The 21,416-nt window shown below is 48.6% G+C and overlaps 1 protein-coding gene across 2 annotated transcripts in view; it reads left to right on the forward strand.

Annotated features, from left to right (window-relative positions):
• ST8SIA2 (ST8 alpha-N-acetyl-neuraminide alpha-2,8-sialyltransferase 2) overlaps positions 1 to 21,416 on the forward strand; it is a gene marked incomplete at both ends in the record, with an annotated part of 29,884 nt that overhangs the window by 3,198 nt on the left and 5,270 nt on the right. The window contains 4 exons of one of the 2 annotated variants that reach the window (XM_080626525.1): positions 11,746 to 11,808; positions 13,697 to 13,825; positions 14,341 to 14,598; positions 16,850 to 17,143. In XM_080626525.1, the coding sequence (XP_080482651.1) occupies positions 11,746 to 11,808; positions 13,697 to 13,825; positions 14,341 to 14,598; positions 16,850 to 17,143 (744 nt within the window). The remainder of the gene's footprint in view (positions 1 to 11,745; positions 11,809 to 13,696; positions 13,826 to 14,340; positions 14,599 to 16,849; positions 17,144 to 21,416) is intronic. The other variant, XM_080626526.1, reaches the window with a different exon arrangement.

Consider the following 21,416-nt stretch of genomic DNA (forward strand, 5'->3'; position numbering starts at 1 on the left):
CTTCACGCTCACCAGTGTGTGCTGCCGCGGTGAGGTACTGCTGCTATGAGCGGTCCCGGCACTTCGTTCCCAAACAACCACCTGGTTCCGGGCTGCTGAACTTTTCCTGCATCCCAGTGGCGCTTACGTTTCCCTCCATCGCTCCGGCTCTTTGTTTCCCTGCAAGGAAACAAAAGACACTTTCAGTGTGTCTTGGGGAGCACTAATGCAATCGCAGCCATTTCTTCATCCACCCCAGGATAGGCGAGCGGGACAGACCTCTCGCTGCAGAGGAAGACAAAGGACCTGGCGTTGAGTGGAATAATTATTGACGGTGACGAGGAGAAAAATTCTGCTCCGGTTTAAAGGGACTCTGTTATTATGCGTCGGCTGTAGCGGTTCTGCAGGGGTCCGGCTGTGTCCTGATTGTCTGTAGAGGGAGCTGCTGACCTGCTGCCACCAGGTGACTTCTCAAATTAGCGCCTGAGCCATCTTAGGAAGCACTTGACACTTGGTAATGGCTTGGTCTTAGTATGAACCAACCTTTTCTCTGCTAGCCCAGGCCACATGCCTTTCCATCCTCATCACCAGAGGAATTACATTCTGCTCTTTTTTAAGTGGTGAATAGGAGCATCTCATATTTCCAGCCTGGCTGGAAGCTTGTCAGTAAATTGCCGCTTTTTCCATGCGTGCCCTTTCCTAACGCCTGCCTCTCGAAGGTTCAGGAATGCCACAGAGAGATTTTGCATCCTTTATGGTGGCTGATGTGCTTGCTCTGAGTGGTCTGTAGCGTGCTGTAGTCATAACACTTCTTGTCAAGGTTGGTCCAGGGAGTATAAATGCCCTGCTTAGATGTTTCAGGCTGTGATTTACTGTGCTTGACCCAGAGTTAGTCTAAGACTTGCTCTACACCAGAAGGTTTTGTTGGAAAAGGTGCTGTATTCTACCAACATACACTTTTTCTGCACTCACACAGCAGGTGCACACAAGCCAACAATCACTCAGGTTGGTCTGCAGTAGTAACAGCTCTCTGCAGGACAGAAGCCCACAGATACCTGTAACTATTCATGTAAATGGAGCCAGTGGAGAGACCTTTTTGTTCGTTTGGTATGGCAGGGCTCTAACAAAAGCCCCATGATGCATTGGGCTTGAAAATAAAAGCAATGTTAGAGCAGTGATTTGAGTGAGAATATACTTGGTGTTGGCTTTAATTGCACCTCTTCTGACAATAACTTGAGCTCAAGCAGCGGGTGTCAGGTAGGCTGCAGAGTTCCCCTTCCTCCCTGTGAAGCACTCCTTCACCTCCTGCAGGGGCAGGGGTGGCTGCCACAAAGATGCATACAAAACCCCTGTGCTCCTGCCTAGGGCAAGCTGAAGGAGATGAATATCCATAGCTTGTTTCCTTTAAGCTTAGCCCCGAGGGAATGGCAGGAGCAGTGCTACCTGCAGGGAGCTGGTGTCCTGCAGGAGGGCTTGGGAGCAGCAGGATGGAAAGGACTAGCAAACCCCCAAATAATCCAGTGAAACAAAGAGAAAACCCAGCACCATGAGCATAAACAGCCCTTCTAGGGCTTTACAGGGCAGTTAGTGAAAAGCTACTCTTTGGTCCAGTCCTGATTGTCAGCAGCAAGACCCTCAAGGAGGGAATTTCTGAGCTTGCCAGTGAGGAGGGCAGTAGCTGTGACAGGAGGATGCACATCTCCAGCCAGCACTTCTTAGGTGCAGAGATGCCGAAGCCATTACCGGTTCCCACCCTCAGAGCAATGAAGAGAGCAAAGCAGTTCCCACAGGGCTTCAAGTTTCCCTTTTGCTCAAGTGTGCTTTTTGTTTCCCATCTCTAAGTCCACAAATGCACAATCCCAGTCTGGGAAGCTTTCTTTCTCCCTGCAGAGAGCAAGGAGTTCCAAATACTGGTCCGTTTAGCGAAGGCTTGTTGAGCAGCTAACTGTGGGTTTAGGTGATTCAGCCATCAGCAGTACAGTGCCCGCTCCTCCATGCTACTGCCGAACACATGGGCACAAAGCAAAGTCCTGGGATGGTGGCCAGCAGTGACACAGCGGATCCCACTGCCACCCGGAGCCCTTCTGGCTTCTCCTGGACATGGATGAAGGGTTCGTTTTCTGTTGTATTTGCTGCAGCAACCATGGTTATTCTGCTTGGACATCTGTTCTTCGGTGCCTACTGGCATGCCAGATGTGCTTTTGATCTTCCAGGAAAGCGTTCAATAAGAGCTCCCTTATCTTTCCTTGGGCTTTCAGGCTACAGGTATTTTGTTTTTTCATCCCTGCGACCAGCACTACTTAAATACATCCACAGGCACAGTTGTTCTAAACACACAGATGTTCCAAAGACAGACTTAGAGTTGCCTCTGTTATTTGTTTTCCCTGGGCCTAGGTCATCCTCGGCAGCTAGAAATAAACCCACACTGCAACATTAGGCAATAATTATTTTGCCGTTTCTCTGGCTTCAGTCCCCTGTTGCCTCTGGAAACAAGGGAGTTTTCTGGCACAGTAAATTCACTGTAGGAGCGGAGTTTCAGGTGTCCTTCAGCAATCACCACAGCAGAGCAAGCTGGTGTCAGCAGCGCTGCCCCTTGCTATGCAATAGAAGAAAAAGGGGAGGGGGGAAGGAACAAATCATGACAAGATTGTCTTTACAGCTCCTTTTTCTTTATGTTCCCACTGTAAATATATACAGAACTTCTTGTCTTGGCTGAGCAGCAGCCTTGGTGTTGTTGGTGGCCTTGGGAGGTGCATCCTTACCAATCATGACTTCAGTCAGGATGTGAAAGGGGCGATCCAAGGAGATGGGCATGATGCTGCCAAAACCTGCCATGGAATTGGCAATGGTGCAGGCTGAGAGGGCAGGCTGGCGTCAGGGGGGAAGATGAGCTGGGAGCGTAGCACATGGTTAAGGTGCTCGGTGTGAGGGTGGTAGGACCAAAATGGTCCTCCTGAAGCAGCAAGTGACGCCGCAGCACAAATTTGTGTCCTGCCATCATGTAACCCAGTCTGGAGTCTTTGCACCAGCCCAGGACTGATGGTTGCTCTTGGAGGTGACGCTACAGGGCAGAAACACCACCAGCTTCAGGGGTGCTCCCCTTTGCCAAGTGGTCAGCAGCTTCATCACCCTGATCCCACTAACTCTGCCAGCCCTGCTCTGGACCCTTCTGAAGTTTTCTGATTCATCAAGCTGGCTGCCCATGGACTGGGTCAGCTCTTTCCCAGTTTAAGTGCTGGACTCTTTCTTACTGCTACTGCAAGTAAAGTTCTTGTTATTGCATACAGAAATCCATTGGGGATATCACAAACAAACAACGGAAAGATACTCATCCTGGACATCTGCATGCTGAGCACGCCATCCCCATCCAGCACTCTCCATGGGCAGGGCTGCTTTTAAAAGCATGTACTGTCGCAGTCATAACATGGTTTTGAAGTGCTCTCTCAAGGCCTCCCTCAGTCAAACAGCATTGTGGTGGCCCCCAGGTATTGCCATGTGTCTGGCAGCTCGGAATCCAAGGATGGTTCTTCCAAGGAGACCCGTTACCTCCAGCCCAGGCTTTACTGGCATCTTCAAAAATGTAATTCAGCTCTCAGCCAACAGCTACAGCAGGGGACATGATTCCCCTGGGAAGGTTAAGCATCATCATAAGGCATCTCCAGCATCTTTTCAGGCATCCAGAAACACACTCAGCTGTTGAGCGGCAGCTTGAGTTGGTCATTAAACTTCTCCTCCTTACTGCTGCCTGTATTTCCATGCTGTGGCTTTTTATGAGCCAGGGAAGGAGAGAGGAGGCCAAGCTCTGAAACCACTGTTGGCTTCTGGGTGTAGTCTGGGGACTAAGCTCCTGTGAAGGTCCTTGCGTGGCTCCATTGCTAATGAGTGCCTGTAAAGGTGGGGAAATAGCTCAGACAGCTGCTGGTTGCAGTGTGTAGCTCTCATCCAGGAGCTCCCAGCTCTCTTTGTGTAGGCACCAGATGTTATTTTGAGGATGCTCATACAGAAGAACCACTCCAGGAGGATGTCAATGCCCAGGAGAGGTCCTCAGCATCCACATCAACAGCAAAAGAGGAAACCAGATCTGGAGTATTCCAAGGGGCTGCGCAGACCAGTGGGGAAAGTAGGCGAGAGATGGGTATGGGAGGATGATCCAGAGGAACCGCAGCCCCTCAGACATAATATCTTTTCATATTGCACCATTCCCATTTCCCAGGGTACACAGCATCCAAGATGTTGCAGGAGCCAGTGGGATTTTGTCTTTTGGGATGTGAATGCTCAGGGTGACAGATCTGCTGCAAAACTGATGCTCTGCTGTTTGTGCTCCCTGATAGCTCTGCTCTGTTGGCTGAAAAATTATCTCAGGGAAAATGTATAGTGTAGATCTGGTTTTTAAGCAGTGAGGCTTTTGTCCCAGCTCCTTTCTAGGTCTTCAGTGGGCTCTTGGGGGTTTTTTTCCTTCTCTGTTTCAGAAGGGGAAAGCTAAACACACGAACACACACACCCCAGTCCCAAACCCCTCACTGGATCCTTTTTGCCTGCTTCAATGTCTTTTTCTTTGCTGACTGTTTAATTAACACAGCCAAAGAAACTGAACTGATGCCAGGAATAAACTTCTAATGGAAGACCTGAGATGAAGGAGAGAATAAGGTCCTGTTAGTACGCGACATGGGGAGAGGTGAAATGCGTGACATTTGAGCCCTGTGAGCACATGAGTATTTTGTCTTTAAAGCAGTGATAGAACAAGAGCATCACGGGGTGATTGGGTCAGGTTGTGCTGATGGGATGATGGATGCGTGTTCATGTGAGACCTGACATTCCACATGTGCAAGGGAGACTGTTCTGGCTCAGGAGAAGCACTTGTCCTGGACTATGGGATTCCTGGTGGACAGCAGTGACCATCAGGCTGCTCTGAGCATCTTCCTGCCTATTACAGGTCCTTCAGAGCAGGTAGCTCAGGGCAGGGGCAGGGATTTGGGTTTGATGCCCTGGTTATCCCAGTGCATTAATCCCCGAGCAGTGTCCTGGTGGCAGGCTGCCACGAGTGTCGCTCCCATTGCCTCACGTCCTTTAGTGATCAGAGCTGCGCTGTTCCTGCTGGTTCTTCACTGGTTTTGCCATATAAGCGTTTCTGCCTAATTGGCTGATTCTCTATTCAGCAATAGGTGTCTCTGTTTTGCAAACTCATGTGTCTTGATTCCCGTGTCCTAAATGATCACACAGTGATTTGTAACCAGGAAGAAATCTCGGAGCCAAACCCTGCTTTCAGTTACACAGGGGCTGATGTAAAGCCACAGTTACCACCTGGCAGGGAGGGATGCTGAGCACCTCTGACCTTCCCATCTTGTTGTGGTCCCTGGGAAGGAGCCTGCAGGATGCAAGGGCATGGGAGGAGGTGACCAGATTAGCAAGGCTGGTTTGCAGGAGACTAATAGGTCTGTGTTCCCCATGGTGGGTAATAGCAAGTACGTGAACATCAGCAAGACCATTGGCTGGTGCCTTTACACCAAGTCTCCATGGCTTGCTGGAAGATGCTACACCACAGGCCTGGTTGTACAAGCACTGTCCCTGCAGCTGTGTCAGAACCCCAGCAGAGCAAAGTGATTTTCCTGAATGCCATGATATGGGCACACTCTCCCAAATGTGGTCATATGAAAGAATAGAAAGAGTGAAACTTGTGAGTAGTAAAAATAGCACCTGATATTTAGGAAGTTTTTGACACTCAGGCTGCCAAGCTGTGATAATATGAACAAGTGAGATTTTAAACACATGGAAGTGTGATTTCAAACGTCTCATCAAGATGTATTGCAGGATCTTTCATCCTAGCAGACAAAACGCTTTAGAAATGTCTTCCCAATTAATCTCTGCGGAAGGAACGTTCCTCACCAGGAGCGTGTGTGTACACAGGTTTACCCAATGGCCACCGATCCTCTTAATCGTGATCTCCTTCACACCCTTGGGATGACAGACTTGGAAATGACTGGTGAAATGTCACAGGGAATGATGTGCAAGAGTCAGATGTCCTGGCTCCTCCTGGTGTGTTATGAGATGTGACGCAGGAAGGCAAGATGAGAAGTGAGCCTGTGAGAGCTGCATGTCTGGGTAGGGGAATGCCGGTGTTAGGAAGGATGCATGATGGTGTGTTTGAGTACATGGTCTCAAGGTTCCAAAATGCATCTCCGATCCCATTGGTTTCACCTGGCTTTGGCTTTTGTTTCTAATTGGCACAAATTCTTCCCTGTGAGGGTGCTGAGGCACTGGCACAGGGTGCCCAGAGGAGCTGTGATTGCCCCATCCCTGGCAGTGTTCAAGGCCAGGTTGGATGGAGCTTGAAGCAACCTGCTCTAGTGGAAGGTGTCCCTGCCCATGGCAGGGGGTTGGAACTGGATGAGCTTTAAGATCTCTTCCAACCCAAACCATTCTGTAGTTCTAAGCAGCAGCAAAGCCTTTCCTCTCCAAATTTGACTCTGATAGCAGAACATTTTATGGATATGAGTGGGCTTTTACCTAAACTGCACAGAAACCACTTGAGTGTCTAGTGAGAAGCCCTCAAGGGGACTTGCCGATAAATGTGGCCTTTCCCCATCTTTTCAGCGAGACCTGATAAAGAGATGGAAAACCAGGATATGGTACCCAAGAAATCCTGGTTTCCAGCCTCTGGGCTGGGTTTCTGCTCAGTTTGGATTCTCAGGATACCTTTGCTTTTCCACCCTGCAGGACAGGCTGGACAGGTTGGCACTTGGAAGGCAATTATTTCTCTTTCACAGACAACTGGAATCACATTTGCTGCTCTGCTGGTCTCAACACAAACCCTGAATTTCAGGGAAGAGGAGGGAGAGTCAAAACCTGTATCCTGATCCATGTCATGGCTCTGGCCAGAGGGAATCCTGCCCCATCTTTGAGGACTGGGGAGGGCATGACTTAGCTTAATGACTGCACTGCTCTTAGTCAGCAGAACTAATCCACTCACTTAACAGGGCAGTCAGTGAATCCAAGCCCATCTCCAGCGAGGTGCTGTGCAGGTGTCAGCTAGTCCCTGACATTGCAAGGTCTGGCTTATGCCCGTGAATGCACATGGGATTATATGTGACTGTGAGTGTCTGCAGCAGTGAGTCTGTCAAGTCTGGAAGGAGGGGAGTGATCTCTGTGTATTTCTTTTCCAGTGGCTGGGCAGTGTGTCCCTTTCCCCAGTTACAGTGACTGGGTCTGCCTGGCCATGAAGCAGCATCCTGCAGAGGGGCTGTGAGCATCCTGCGCCACATCCCCTCCTCGTGCAGATGCCTTGGGAAGGGGAGGGAAAGCAGTGATTTTGAGAGGGTGATGCCCGAGAAGGCTCATGTGCCCTTCAGATAGAAAATAGCAATTCTGGCCTTGAGGACAACATCAGAGCAATCCTTAAACAGCAAAGTAAAGATAGGCGGTGGTTTCTTTTTTTAATAGATACAGGCTGCCTTATGGGTACTGCCTGCAGCCATTTCAGAAGACCAATGGCTGCGTGTGCTTTGCAGGCCAGTGAGACCTTTATAGATTGATTCCTGTGGTCTACTGGGTTACATATCCTACCCTCTCACCCTGCAAGAGCCATACTCGCTCTCAGCAAGTAAAGAGCAGCATTTTCAAGAGGGCTGGTGTGCTGTAAGCCCATAGTAGTGCTCCTGTCCTGGCTTGTGGGACTGTCATTTCCTGGTGTTACGGGCCAAGCCACTTTACCCCACAGTGTCCCAGCTGTAAAACAAGGGTCATAAAATGTACCTAACACAAAAGCAGGTTGTGAAAGCTTAATTAGTGTGTGTTAATCATGTGAACCCCTCAAGATAAAAACTGTGGCACTCTGAACTCTCTTTCTGTGGAATTCAGATGGGGGATTGTTAAGCAGAATTTATCCAAGGGATCATTATCTCTCTTTCATGTGGAGAAGGGAGAAGAGGAGGACTTGGGTTGCCCAAGGTCAGGAAAAGGTAGAGGTTTTTTTTCCACCGGGAATGAGCTCCACAAATGTGACTAAATGGGTGGTTGGGTATGGATGAAATTTCTGGCTAGCTCTTACTTCTCATGACCGCTTCCCGTGTGTATTGTCTGCAATGGATGTTGGAGGAAGCAGGACTCAGAGGTGGGCATTGTAAAATATCTATGGAAAAAACGTCTTGGAATTTGTAAGCCTGAGAGTATGAATGCATAAAGCCTGTTCTTAGAGATCCGCTCGCCCAGAGGCTGTGTGACCTACTTGTTCAGTCAAAGCAGCTTTGATTTCACATATCGAAATTGCTGGAAGCAAGACCGAACCGTACCTAGCAATAATTAAGAGAATCATTTAAGAAGTGAGAAATTATGAAAGGGGATGCAAAAATCCCCAAACAGCCCATTCATAGTGGGTGAATAGAAAAGTCTTCACACATCTGATTTGTCAGAAATTATTCAGCCAAGAAAATTTGGACCTGAACCATAAGAAAATTCTTCTTTTTTATCCTCTGATATATGAATCAGTGTCACTTTACATCTGAGCGCAGAATGTTTTGACCTATATAATATCTTAGATAGTGAAAATTCAGCTTGAAAGTCTCAAAGCAAAAATGAGAAAAGATGGCATAAGCCAGTAATATGGCATTAGCACATATAGATACGATTTATCACTGGAAAACATCCCCACAGAAGTCAAAAAAAGAGAGTGTTTTGTAAATAATAGGATTAGGAAGCAGGTTGGTACTTTGTGGAGCTGGCTATACAATCAAACTGATAACAACCAGATTAATAAAGCAATTCACTCTAAACACGGTGTAGCACTAGAAAGCTTTTCAAAATCAATGCCTATCTGTGCAATTTTAATCGAGGTTGTTCTTTGCCTTTTGAAGCCAAGAGATTTGAAACTCCAGGTCAGCAAGGGATAATAAAATGGGCTGAGTTTTTTTCTAAACGTGTGCCTTCTAATTAGTGCCCTCCATTTCTTAATGTTCTCCTCTTCCAAGGTGGGAGGAACGAAGCAGTACAATGATACTGGCTTGCTGTGTTGGTAATGAAGTATGATAGACCTTGGGAAATACCATGCTTGGCTAAACTATGGGTGTTTTGAGTGGCTGGTTTGCCAGGCTGGTACCCACTGAGGAGCTGAGCTCAGCAGGGTGCTGAATAGGGCAATACACCCCATTGTATGATAGTGTGAGGCGTTCCTGCCCATGGCAAGGGGCTGGAACTTGATGATCTTAAGGTCCTTTCCAACCCAAACCATTCTATGATTCACAGTGCACATTATCTTCACCTGTACAAAGGGAGATTGTAAGGAAGATATTCAGAAGTTGCAGTGTAAGCTACAAAGGGCCAAAAGGCTGATGGTTTTGAAGCCACAGGGGCATTTTAGGATTCATTAAACCAGCTAAGACCTTCAGTCACATATCATATCCCAGCTTCAGGCAAGCTCCATGGCTCTGAGAGAGATACCAGGCCTGATACAGGAAGCAGTGGCTTTGCCAGCATCTCAGGTGAGAGCATCCTGGCTGCCGCCAGCCAGAAAGCAGTGAGCCCAGTACTATGGAGCAAGTCATGGGAAGGTGGCTGGCAGCAGAGCCCTGCTCTCTCCCCCGTGTTCATGTATGGCAGCAGAACACTTCATGCTCTGTTTGCATTACAACATGTTGGAAACTTCTGCTTTTCACAGTGTGTGAGGGGGAAAGAAACTGCCCTTGAGGGGCTGCTCAGCAGCAAAATCCCCTTCCCCACCACTGCTGCACACAGTGAACTGGGAGATGTGCTCTCAACCTGCGTTCCTCACGTCCAGCATCGATGCCTGCCTTAATTTCAGGAGGAGACATGCACAGACCTGTCACTGGCAGCATGTAAAGCTAGATTGGATAAATGCATTTGAATAATACGATGTGATGCTTCGGATCAGGCCTGCCATAGCCACAAAACAGGGATGAGGTGGGAGCTAACAGGTCCTCTCCACTTTCTGATTTCTGTGATTTTTTTTTTCCTTGTCCTTTCACAGAGATTGTGAACCAGCACTTATTCAGGGAGCAGCATTTCTTTTTCTAAGCCCTTAATCCAGTCCCTATCTGTCGTACGGCAAGTGTGAAGGAGTGTGAATCCCATTTGGAAGGCTCCTTCAGAGGAGACGACTCAGAAAGCATGCGTGGTTTGCACACTAATCCAGTCTGCTCCCACACCCTGCGGTGAACCCCATTAGAGCAGAGGTTGTTAAATGCCACTAGGCTCTAGGAATAAGCTAGTCCTGCTGTTCCCTTGATGCACCAAAAAATGAAGCAGCTCACTGATTCTCAGGTTTGTCAAAGGAAAGAGAAGAGTGTCGGAGCAAGAGTCACTCTAACTTGGCCGTAGATGGTCCCCAGCAGGAGGGAGGAAAGGGACAACCATTGTTGTCCCAAAGGTTTGATGTTAGGTGATGCTGAAGGCTGTGCTCAGCCTAACGAAGGGATTTACTTTGCATTCGCCAAGTCTGATGGCACCAAACGTTCGCACACTCTATTTCTTTTTCATTTATGTCTAATGCATTTGGGATTTTTTTTCAGGACTGGTAGAAATACGTGCTCCTGAGATACATTTTCATTAAGGTATATATTTCCAGGTAGCAGTATCTCTGCTGGAAGAAAATTTGGTTCTCTTTATGAGCGTGTTCATTTGGATATCTGTGCGATGGAAACAATAAAACAGAGCAATGAGCACGTGGCAGTTAAAATGTGCTCATTTAACTGCCCAGTTAAATGGGGATAGGAGCCCAGGTCCCACTGAGCATCAGAAAGTGGGTGACTTGTTTTTTGTCACCCTTTGGAAAACAGCAAGTTAAAGGAAGAAGGGGCTCTGCAGCCAAGTAGATGCAGACCAGTACTTGTATGTGTTTATTTTCAAGTGAGGATTCACAGGTTGTATGAGTGGTGGTGGTTTCTGAGGGGACTTGGTCCCACCTATTCTTCATTATAGCACTATACAGGTGCTGGAAAGTTTGGCTGTCTGTTCCCTTAGGTCTTGCTCAGCAGGTCTGGTACCTGTCCTCATGCAGTAGTGTTAAACCATGGGAGTGACAAGGATGTCACTGCAGGTCTCAGCTCCAGCATGCAAATGACTGTGGTGAATTGGCCTCGTAGCTTCAGCCGGGTAACACCAAAGGTGGGGACAAGGAGCTTCAGGGCACTCAGGAGTTGGAGCAGGCTGGAATGGGACTCTGGGTCTGGTTTGGGTCAGTGGGAGCTGGGAGATGGCGCACTGTGAGCATGAATTGACCCAGGGGGCTGGTGGCTTGATCTGGATGCAGTGGAGATGTTGGGTGGTCTCAGCTGAAAACCCAAGAAGACAGTGGTGGGAATCCGGTCCAGATCATTCAACTCAGTCCCCATTTGGAAAGGATAGGGAAAGTCCCTTGGCAACCTGGGGATGGAGGAGACCTTCTCAATGCACCACTAACACCTGACTCGTAATAAAAAAGTAGAGATATATTTAATGCAACCTGTAGGCTGCATGCTGCTTTGATGACAGAGACCAGATGTCTTTGATGGCTGGTTGGATTGCACAAGTATTATTAATTGGGGTGGTTAGGAGCTTTTTTGTGGGAATGGTTTTACGGTCACAGTAGGGCAGCAGTGATGATGGATGTGAAAAGCCCTTCACAGGCATGAGAACTCGTCCTTCCTGGATGGGGTGGGATAAGGTTGGCTCAGCAGTGTCTCCGTTCACAGCCCTTCAGAGCAGGATCTCTTGACTGTTGAACAATGCTTGGCAAAGAGGTGCTGGGTTTATAAATAATGCATTTCCTTTGTCTTGCAGGAGTTCTGGAGGCAGAGGTACAATCAGATCAGCTGTGAACAGCTTACATAGCAAATCTAATAGGTTTGTAAATTAGATTTTGTGTTCATTTGTTTTTGCTGTAAGGCAGCTATTAATCTGCTTCTCCTCTTCACTGGATAGTGCTGTTCTTATTTAGCAAATATATCTGTTTCTTTTCACTTCTGCTTTGCATTTTCTTAATCGTTTCTCCCCCTCCTTCCTCCATCTCAGTGCAATAATCATTTGCAAATAACCAAGGATCTGCAAGTTGTGGTGATTGAGAGAATGAGGAACAGAGAGTTACTTATTGTGAAGATAAGTCAGTGTTGGAGTTGCCATTTTCATAGGTTTACTAAGTGATGTTAGAAGAGAGACCGCTGTCTTTGACATTGGAACTTCATTCTGCTTTATAGTACAGCACTTCAGTAACGTTGCTCCATTGTAGTCAGTTCATGGCATCACAGCTTCATTCAGAGTCTCTCAGTGTGATTTTCACAATGATTTCACATCAGCCCAGCATTACCAAGTGGCCCAGTTGCACAGCTTAGTGTTGCCATGCGAGAAAGGGTGACTTCATTCTGTGATGATGCCACCACCAGTGATCAAAACACAGAAAATGGGCAAAACCAACACAAATCTTAGTTATTCCCAAGATTTCTTTACCATGTTTCCTTTATGATTTTTGACACCTTTTTATAAGCTTTGCAAGACACAAGGTAATACAGCAAAATACACAATGGATACAAAGCCAACAGCCTCGACTGACGGGTACTGTACAAACACAAGGACACTGGCAGCCAGCTCTTATAAACACAGTTCCTTGCCTTTCCAAAACATTACACAGTGTAAGCCACAGTGTGTCCATGGGAGCTCCTTGCCTGGGCCACCAGCTCTGCTCCATGTCTCTTACTCTTCTCTCTCCGTGGGTTTTACGTGCTATTTTATATGTACGTATTTACAAACCATTTCCCAGCTGGAAGAAGCCCTTTGCATCGGAGAGGGAGATTCTCTTTAGCTGATAGTGAGTGCTTTGCCTGTATGTTTTTCAGAGTGCTCTGAAGTGTGAAGGTTTTTTTGGGGCTGCAGATACACGCACAGCCTTCTGATGAGATGCTTGGGTATTCTCTTTGGAGAGTGGCTGGCTGGCATCAAGTATTCAGAGGCTCCCTTAATTCATGCCATTTGATGTAAGCAGCACTGAAGGGCTGGTTTGCTCCTTAGAGCAGGGGTTAGAAGCTGGGGGTTCCCAGTGATCACCTCCAAACCACAGCACCTAGTTGTTGCCTCTCCCCCTGCTCATTTCTGGCCCTGGAGCAGGAATAGGGATGCTGAAATCCTCATTCTCACAAGGGAAAAGTTACCAGCAAGCCAGTTTCCCCCTGTTCAGTTTGGGATGCTCATAGCCCAGACTCACAAGCAGCACCCAGCAGCTCAGCTAAATAATCTCTCCTTTGGGTGAAGTGAAGATTGCTCTTCTCTGATGAGGATTTTAACCCTCTCCAGGAGTTGAGCTGGCTCCAATTCAGAGTGTTCATGTGCAACCACGAGGCAACAGGGTCCATGTGGGAAATGTCTTGGTGAATTCAGGGGGCTCTCCGAGGCTCTGGGGTGTCTTGTCTGTAAGTGTTCATCTGCCAGCCTGTCTTAGCAGAGCCTGCTCATGTTTGTGTGTGCATGCCTCTCTACAGCTACATGTATAAGATTTCTATGTTGCTGTGCCTGGCTGTAAGTCTGTGTTTGCGTAAGTGAGCAGGTATTTAAGGATTTATGTCTGCTTGAGTGTAGCAGAACACAAACAGGCTTTCAGTTCTTGTTTAGCTAATAACTACAATTTTGCTTTTCTGATGAAGTTTGAATACCAGCAGCCAGAGCTGAAGACAGTGATTAGAAGTGCCATTGGGATGCTAACGGATCCTGCCTCTCTCCCTCTCCCCATCTTTCTTTTCTCTAGAGCTGAAGTAGTAATAAATGACTCTTCGTCTCCAGCTGTTGTTGACAGAAGTAATGAAAGCATTAAGCACAACATTAAACCAGCCTCATCCAAATGGAGACACAACCAGACACTCTCTTTGAAGATCAGGTACTGGTAATTACCTATAGGACAAGAGACAGATTTGGTCCTCTCTAGTGCAAGCTGGCAAATTGCCTCTGTATATCATCTAAAGAAGTCAAGGAAGAAATAAAAGGCTTATCTCCTGCTGAGCTAGGCTTCATATCTGTAAGCGATCACTTGAAAATGAATTCCCAGCTGAACCAGCTGGCCTCGCAACAACAACATAAGGAGAACTTGAGCCCCCGTTTTCCAGGTCAAGTGGGAGCAGCATGTGCTGTCAATGGGTCATGGAGGGGAGAAGGAAACTATCTTCCTGGAGTAAATGCAGGCACCCTCCACTGATGTTGGGCTGATGCTAGTCTGCGCTGCGAAGGGATGGGTGGAGAAGGAACAGGCATTGAGATGGCGATACTAGTTTGTAAGCTGCTCCTGGGGAGGATCTGTCAGATGGACTGGCCACAGAGCAGTCAGGAGGCAAGAGTTCGTCTCATGTATGACCTCTGTACCTCATCTGATGGGGCTGTTTTCTTCCCTATCCTCAGGAAACAGATCTTGAAGTTCCTGGATGCAGAGAAGGACATTTCGGTGCTGAAGGGGACGCTGAAGCCGGGGGACATCATCCACTACGTGTTTGACAGGGACAGCACCATGAACGTCTCACAGAACCTGTATGACCTGCTGCCCCGCACCTCGCCCCTCAAAGGCAAGCAGTTCCCCACCTGTGCCATCGTGGGCAACTCGGGGGTCCTGCTCAGCAGCCGCTGTGGGCCTGAGATTGATGCGCACAGCTTCGTGATAAGGTAAGGACATAGCATGATGGGGCTGAGAGGGTCTCGGGTGGGGTTGGAGCAGTGGCTGGAGTCCTGGTGGCATGGTGCTGTGCAGCCCTGCAGCCCCATGGGCATCACGTGTAGAGTTCACCGATGCAAACACCCTGCTGCAAGCTCTTCCATCCACCACTAAGTGCTCACCCAGTGTTCTTGCAAACACAGCCCGTGTCTTCTCATGGTACACCATTAAACCCCCAGGTCACCATTAACCCTCATCAACCCCAGTCCCAAGCACTCCCTCTTCTTTTCCTGCATGCTTGCCCTCTTGCAAACAACCCCTGTCCTGGACTTTCCCATGGATACAAGCTCAATTCTTCCCCAAACCACTTCTGCCTTCAAGCACTGGGTGCACCACACAATGCCCTGGCACCACACTTGTGCACACCCAGCTCTGGTGTCCCCTGTCACCGCTCCATCCCCAGCACTGATGTCCCTTCAGATGCACTGCCCCATGTACCTGCAGCAGCAGATCCTGACCCTCAATGGGACACACGCTGAATCGGTTACAGAAGATGCTTGAAGTGGAGAGGAGGAGCATGCCTGCCCTCGTATCCCTGACACCTGTGTACATCTTTTAGCTGAGGGGCTAGAGCAGCCTGCTGATGATTTATGTATGTGCAGACGTTTGCTTTGGTGAGTCTATTATGAAGACAGCCCAATCCATCAGTAGCTCACAGAGGTGGTCCCCAGTGTGACATGGGAATGAGGATAATGTCACCTCTGCCCCCTGCTCAAATCTGACTGCTCCAGCCTGCCTGGCTGCTAGCAGTTCCATCCTGTCCGCAGGGGACAGGGTGTTATCGTTCACATCCTTAAGTGTAATCAGAGTGAGAAAAGGGGAAAATTGCTTATTGCGGTTCTGGCAAAGTTTAGGGAGAGGCTTTCGTGTCAGGCAACAAGGCTGCAGGAGAAAAGCTCTTTTGGGTGTAAGGACTGGGATTTTGAGCAACTTCTCCCCAGCTAGTGCAGCTCTGGCATGGTCATGCTCTTCCCACCCTAGGTTATCGGAGCCACCACTTGGACCTCATCTTCCTGATCCATCCAGGCAGCCTTTTCAGCAGGGCTGACAGTGACCAGTGATGGGCTCTGTGTCCAGGACACAGCTCTTCAATTCAGTGTTCATTTTCAGTGATTTTACTCCTGTGATGAGTGGATCGGAACGGCTCTATGTGCCAATAACTGGATTTTCTTTACACCATTCCCTTAGTTTCTCCATCTGTAAAGCAGAGAAAACAGTAGTAATGGCTGATTATCGACACAGATGGTTAGGATGCAATTCCTGCTCGTTAAATACTGTAACTTCTCTATAAAACACTGCAGGAGAACATGCAGTGTGCAAACACACATCTACCCTCTGGTTTTACCACGCTGAAGGAGCATCTCTCTGTATCTCTCCATTAGCTGGTCCCTGGTGCTATTTACCCGGTGCCATTTACCCAGTGCCACGTGCATGGCACAGCTCCTGAAGGAGCTGTAGGAAAGCACCGTATAACGAGGGTGATTTGTTGGCAGTTTATCCCACATCCTTGGTGTGACTCAGGAGCCGGTGGCACAGGAGCTCCTGGAGAAGCGTGTGTGCCCATCCCTGCGTGCACAGCCTGGGAGGAGGCACCAGTTAGTCCCACAGAAAGAGATGGGGTTTGAAGGTCACAGCCTCCAGACAGCCAAACCCTGTGGAGACCATGTCCTGGCCTCCACCTCCTGCTGGTGTCATTATCGCTGCTGGTGCCACTGTGTCTGCTGTTAGTGGAGACGCACCAGGAGGAGAAAAGAGATTTAGGATAATACTACCCTAGCAGGGTAGACGTAAGAAGCAGGCACTTTCTTTGCGTGGGAAAGGCCGTTTCACTGCAAACCTGCCGTGGCAGCAAAGATGGGAGGTTTGTTGCTACGCGTTATTTCTGAACCGCACCAGAAGAGATACCGATCCGTACGAAGCCACCCACCAGACACCAGAGTTATGTCTGTTATTAGCATTGCCCCAGAGGAATATGCATGCACACGCCGTCATGCTGAGAAATGATGACCTGATATTAAGATAGCTCATCATTACCGGGTCAGAGCCTCTCTTTATTGCAGAGATTCATTCTCCTTCCTTCTCCCCAAAGCAAGGGCAAATGGGCACATCTGGCCGTGGCTTTTGGCGTCAAGTGCCCCTCATGTTTGTCACTGCCCTCTCTCACATCCGTTGCAAAGGGCTCTTTGGTGTTTCTCCTCGCAGGTGCAATCTGGCCCCTGTCCAGGAGTACTCGCAGGATGTGGGCATGAAGACGGACCTGGTGACTATGAATCCCTCGGTCATCCAACGCGCCTTCGAGGACCTGGTGAATGAGACTTGGAGGGAGAAGCTGCTGCAACGCCTCCACAGCCTCAACGGCAGCATCCTGTGGATCCCGGCGTTCATGGCCAAGGGGGGCAAGGAGCGAGTGGAGTGGGTGAACGAGCTCATCCTGAAGCATCACATCAACGTCAGGACTGCCTACCCCTCGCTGCGCCTGCTGCACGCTGTCCGAGGGTGAGAGTGTTTCTGGTGTGCTCAGAGCCAGGATTTCATTGAGCTTCCTGAGCTGGAGAACGATCCATTGCTTTGTGCTGGAGCTGTTTCTTTCTCCAGACCTGTGAGGACTCCATAGGCAGTGGCTGGTCCCTAGATGAGAACTAAGGACCACCTCGCAAGCTGGGGCTCCCCGCTCTGTTCTTTGAGTGTGAGGGCTTTTAGTCATGCAATATAGTGAGCCTAAGTCATGCAATGTTTTCCTGAGTGTCACCATGATAAACCCCCGCCTATGGTTAGAGCTTTCCTTGGAGAAATGTGTGTGCCAAGCTAGTGATGAGGTTGGACACCTTGTGCTTGAGTGAGGTCAGGGAGCTCATAGCAGTGGCAAGGCTGTCCATGAGTAGCCTCTGTGATGGTGCTAATTGCACTGCTCACCTTAGGTGACCAGCCCAAGCCAAGGAGAGGATTGATAGGGTCTGGTCCTCTTGATTAGGTAAATAGGGCCAGGTGGAGGTAAAGGGACTTACTGGGGGGGAAGGAGTGGGTCTTTCTGCTCTCTCCTTATAACTTCAGGTGTGTGGGACACACAGGTTGTGGTGGGGATGGGCAGGTTATAAAAGAGGGAGCCCCATAGGTGAGAATTCCATGTAAGCGGCTTCAGGATGGGGTGAGCTGTTGCTTTCTTGCTTTGTTTCCCTAAGGAGAGTCATGATTCATTTAGAGAGTCTAGGCTGGTGGTGGCTTATGCTGGAGTGGCAGTAGCTGTTCTTGCTGATCCCGACTAACCCTGTTGATCTCCCAGGGTGGGAATTCACTCATGTAGCTGATGTTCTCACCTCTGAGTTTCAGCATTAATGTTTCTTGATCGTTTTGAGTACTTCTAACCCCACACATCTCTGAACCTGAGCTCTTCTGGTCCGTTGGTCCATGCTGGGTGTTGGTCTGTCTCAGTTCAGGTTATGTGTAAGTACAAGGGGTGGGCAGGGACAGATTTGGGGGTCATTTCCTGCAGGAGCAAGCCTAAAGGGGTGCTCCAGGGAAGGGATGTGAAGGGCAGCTCTGCAGACAGGCTGGGAGGAAGGGAGGTTCTGATGCCACAGTGCATCCCAGGCAGCAGTAATGGGAGAAAGAACGAACTGTGTCTGCCCCAAGTGCCTGTGTTTGAGGCTTCCCTGGGCTGGAGAGGCATTTTACAGAAAACGCTGGCTTTGAGGTAAGGAAAGGGAAGGAAACGATATCACAACTCTGTGAAAGGGAGGAGAGAAAGTGAAAAATAAAACCCGCAACCCAAATTCTGAGCTATTTCTAGCTGTAATTGACTTACTTTCATCTGTCAAAATAGAATTAAGCTCCTGTAATAAGCCCTTTAAATCAACAGGCTGCTAATCCTGTGCTGGCAACCATTCCCGGTGCCAGAAACTTCCCGTAGGAAGCTTTGTGGAGGGATTGGCAAGGGTTGGGCATCGTTTTCCTGCAGGAGAGGAGGAGGATGCCTCAATAAACTCTGCTGCTGAGCTTATCTTCCAACTCATGGCGTCTTCCTGGTCCTTCTGCGCCACAGCCTTGTGGTCCAACTGGGCTGGTTGGCACTGTGATTGTCCTTGTGCATCCACAGAGCAGTGTTGGAGCCTGGCTGGAGGGGATGGAGGGATTTTGGGATAAGCCCAGCGGTTCAGCATTGTCTCTCAGTGCGCGGAGTGATGCATGCCTCTCCCCTGTGGCTTGGAGAAGTGTCTTCTTGTTGCATGTGTTAGTGTTCCCGTGGGTTTTAATGGGGGTCTTGTGCAAGGAACATGGGTTTGGGCTTCTGAAAACCTGGGACTGGGAGGAATGCAACCAGTCAGGCCAGAGAGTGAGTGAAGCAGCTGCTGTTGGTGAGTGTCTGCGATGGATGTGGTACCAGCACGTGGTCAGACACTGGCAGATGCTGATGATAGGCTCTCAGTACCCAGTCTGAGCTACAGCAAAGACCTTGGTCCTGTCCTTTGAGCTGGTCACCATACTGAGGGCAATGGAGAAAGGTGGGTCCTGGCTGCACAGAGGCAGCACTAATTCAGTTATATGCAGAAGCCAAAGCTAATCCCCATCAGGTTGCCCTCTAAGCCAAGGGAGCTGCTGCCTGACCTGCCCTCCTGCTCTCACACTTATCAGCAGGAAAACAAGGACATGCTAATTAACAATTAATATGATTAAAGCTGCAGCCCCCTAGAAAACCAGAACTCACAGGAGCACTTCAACATCTACCCAGTGTGTGTGGCCTGGCAAGGAGCTATGGGACCACCTAGGGCTGGGGGCAAAGGGCTGTGCTGTTCTGGGGGAAGGCTGGAGTCAGTGTTAACCCTTTCCTTAGTGCAGCCTCCTCAGGTTTGGACTTGAATGGATTTAAGAGTGATTCAGGCAGTATTGACTGAACTGGCAATAGCTGGGAGTAGTAGTGCTGATGCTCTTTGTGCTGTATTAGGAAGTCTTTCAAATACCTTATAGGTACCTGAAGGAGAAGTCTTTAATTCTTTCCTCAGGTCAATCTGACCAGAGTCACTAGGAGTTTACTTATTCATCTTCTGTGAAACTGCCTAATTCCAACAATCATCCTATGTTTTTGCTTCGAAGCTCCTTGCTGTTACAGGGATATGGTCTCCAACGACTTCCTCTGTCTCTCCAGCTCTCTTTGCAGAACATGCCAGTCTGTAGCATTACACTTTCTTTGACAGATCTGAGATTTGTGAAATGAATACATTTTGTGGCATGTAGCATGCAGCAGAGAATCGATAATCCACAGAGCCCCACAGAATATCCCTCTGTGCTGTGCTTACAGAGATGGCCTGTCTTCTTCTTTGCTGGATATAGCTACCCTTTATGATCTATCCTAAACTGATTTGGAAATCACAAAGAAATGCGGGAAGTCTTTCAGGCAAGGCACTCTTTCATGTAGTTTGTATTTTTCAAGGAATAGCACTTTCTACAAAGGCTGCCATCTCAGCCAGCTTCAATCTGGCTACAAAAGCTTTGCCTTTTCTCTTCTTCCTTTACTACCAGTGAAATACTTTTGTGAGTTCTTGACTCCCCCTTGAACCGCAGTATTTATTGTCCGGCTCTGCTTTCCCCCAGGCCAGAATGCATTTCAGTGGCAATTGAGCGTTTTTTCCTATCATTTTCAGCGCATTTGGGGCATTTGTAGAGTGTGTGTTGCTGAGATAAGTAAATGCATTTGGTTTTGTTGTCCTTAACAGCATCATTTGAGACATCACCTTCCTAGCTATGAGGATGCCTTAAATGCTTGCTGATAGCTTTTTTTGTGTGGATCACTCTGGATAATCGGTGCAGTAGGACAGAGCCTCTTCCTACATGGTTAATCTCCCCATCTTCATGCCAGGAGGGGAGAGAGCCATCAGCATTTCCATGGAGGAGCATAGAAGGAAAGAGAGTCGTTACCTAAGGCTGAAGAGGAAAGCTGTGCCCTAGCAGGGAGCCAGCTCTTGGGGACTGTGCCATGCGTTTCAAGAGTGCGTGACTCACTTCGGAGCGATTCTGTTTCCTGAGCAATTCATCTGGCGAGCGCGGTGCTTGTCTCCTGGCTGGGAAGCAAGCAAGCCACTTATAAGTCATCTGTGAGTGTCTCCAAAAAGCCTTGTAATCCCTATTGCCAAGCAGCTTTTGTTGGAGAAATAACATGAAATGCAGGAAGCGAGGGAAAATAATTGTGTCTGGAGGTCTGACTATCACTCCTCACAGAGAATTCATGCACATGTTTCAGTTTGTCTTGTCGAACCCACTCTAGCATTTCTCACTGTGTCCATCACGAGAGTCTCTTGGCAGCCTCCAGTTCTAATCCCATCAGATTTTGTTAAGAGCTTCTTGAAAGAAGAAAATAAATAAATAATCAATAAATCTTCCAGCTCCTTGGCGAGGTCTCCGTGAAGTGTAACATCCAAATAGCTGTGACAGTTTGCATGCGATCTTCATGACAGTCATTCACCTTGCTCAGGGTCTGTAGCTTGCGTAGCGCTGTTCTGCCGTGTGTCCTCAAAAGTGGTGCAGGCTGGTGGGGCGTCAGGTGGATTCATCTTTGCTTCAGATGTCTCCCTGGGTGCTCGCACCCAAACAATGTCTAAGCCTTTGCTGAGTTTTCAGAGCAGTGCTGCTCAGCTGCTGCCTTTCCCATCCATCAGTCAGGGTGGAAGCTCTTCCCTGGTCCCTCCTTACCCTGTGTCCTGATAAACCTGCATCCTTTCTAACAGCTTTGCCTTGCTTATAGCCATACAGGACGCACATGTGCAGGTTGTTCTTCTAA

The sequence above is a fragment of the Psittacula echo genome, assembly GCF_963264785.1.
Source record: "Psittacula echo genome assembly, chromosome: 10".
Taxonomy (NCBI): Eukaryota; Metazoa; Chordata; class Aves; order Psittaciformes; family Psittacidae; genus Psittacula; species Psittacula echo.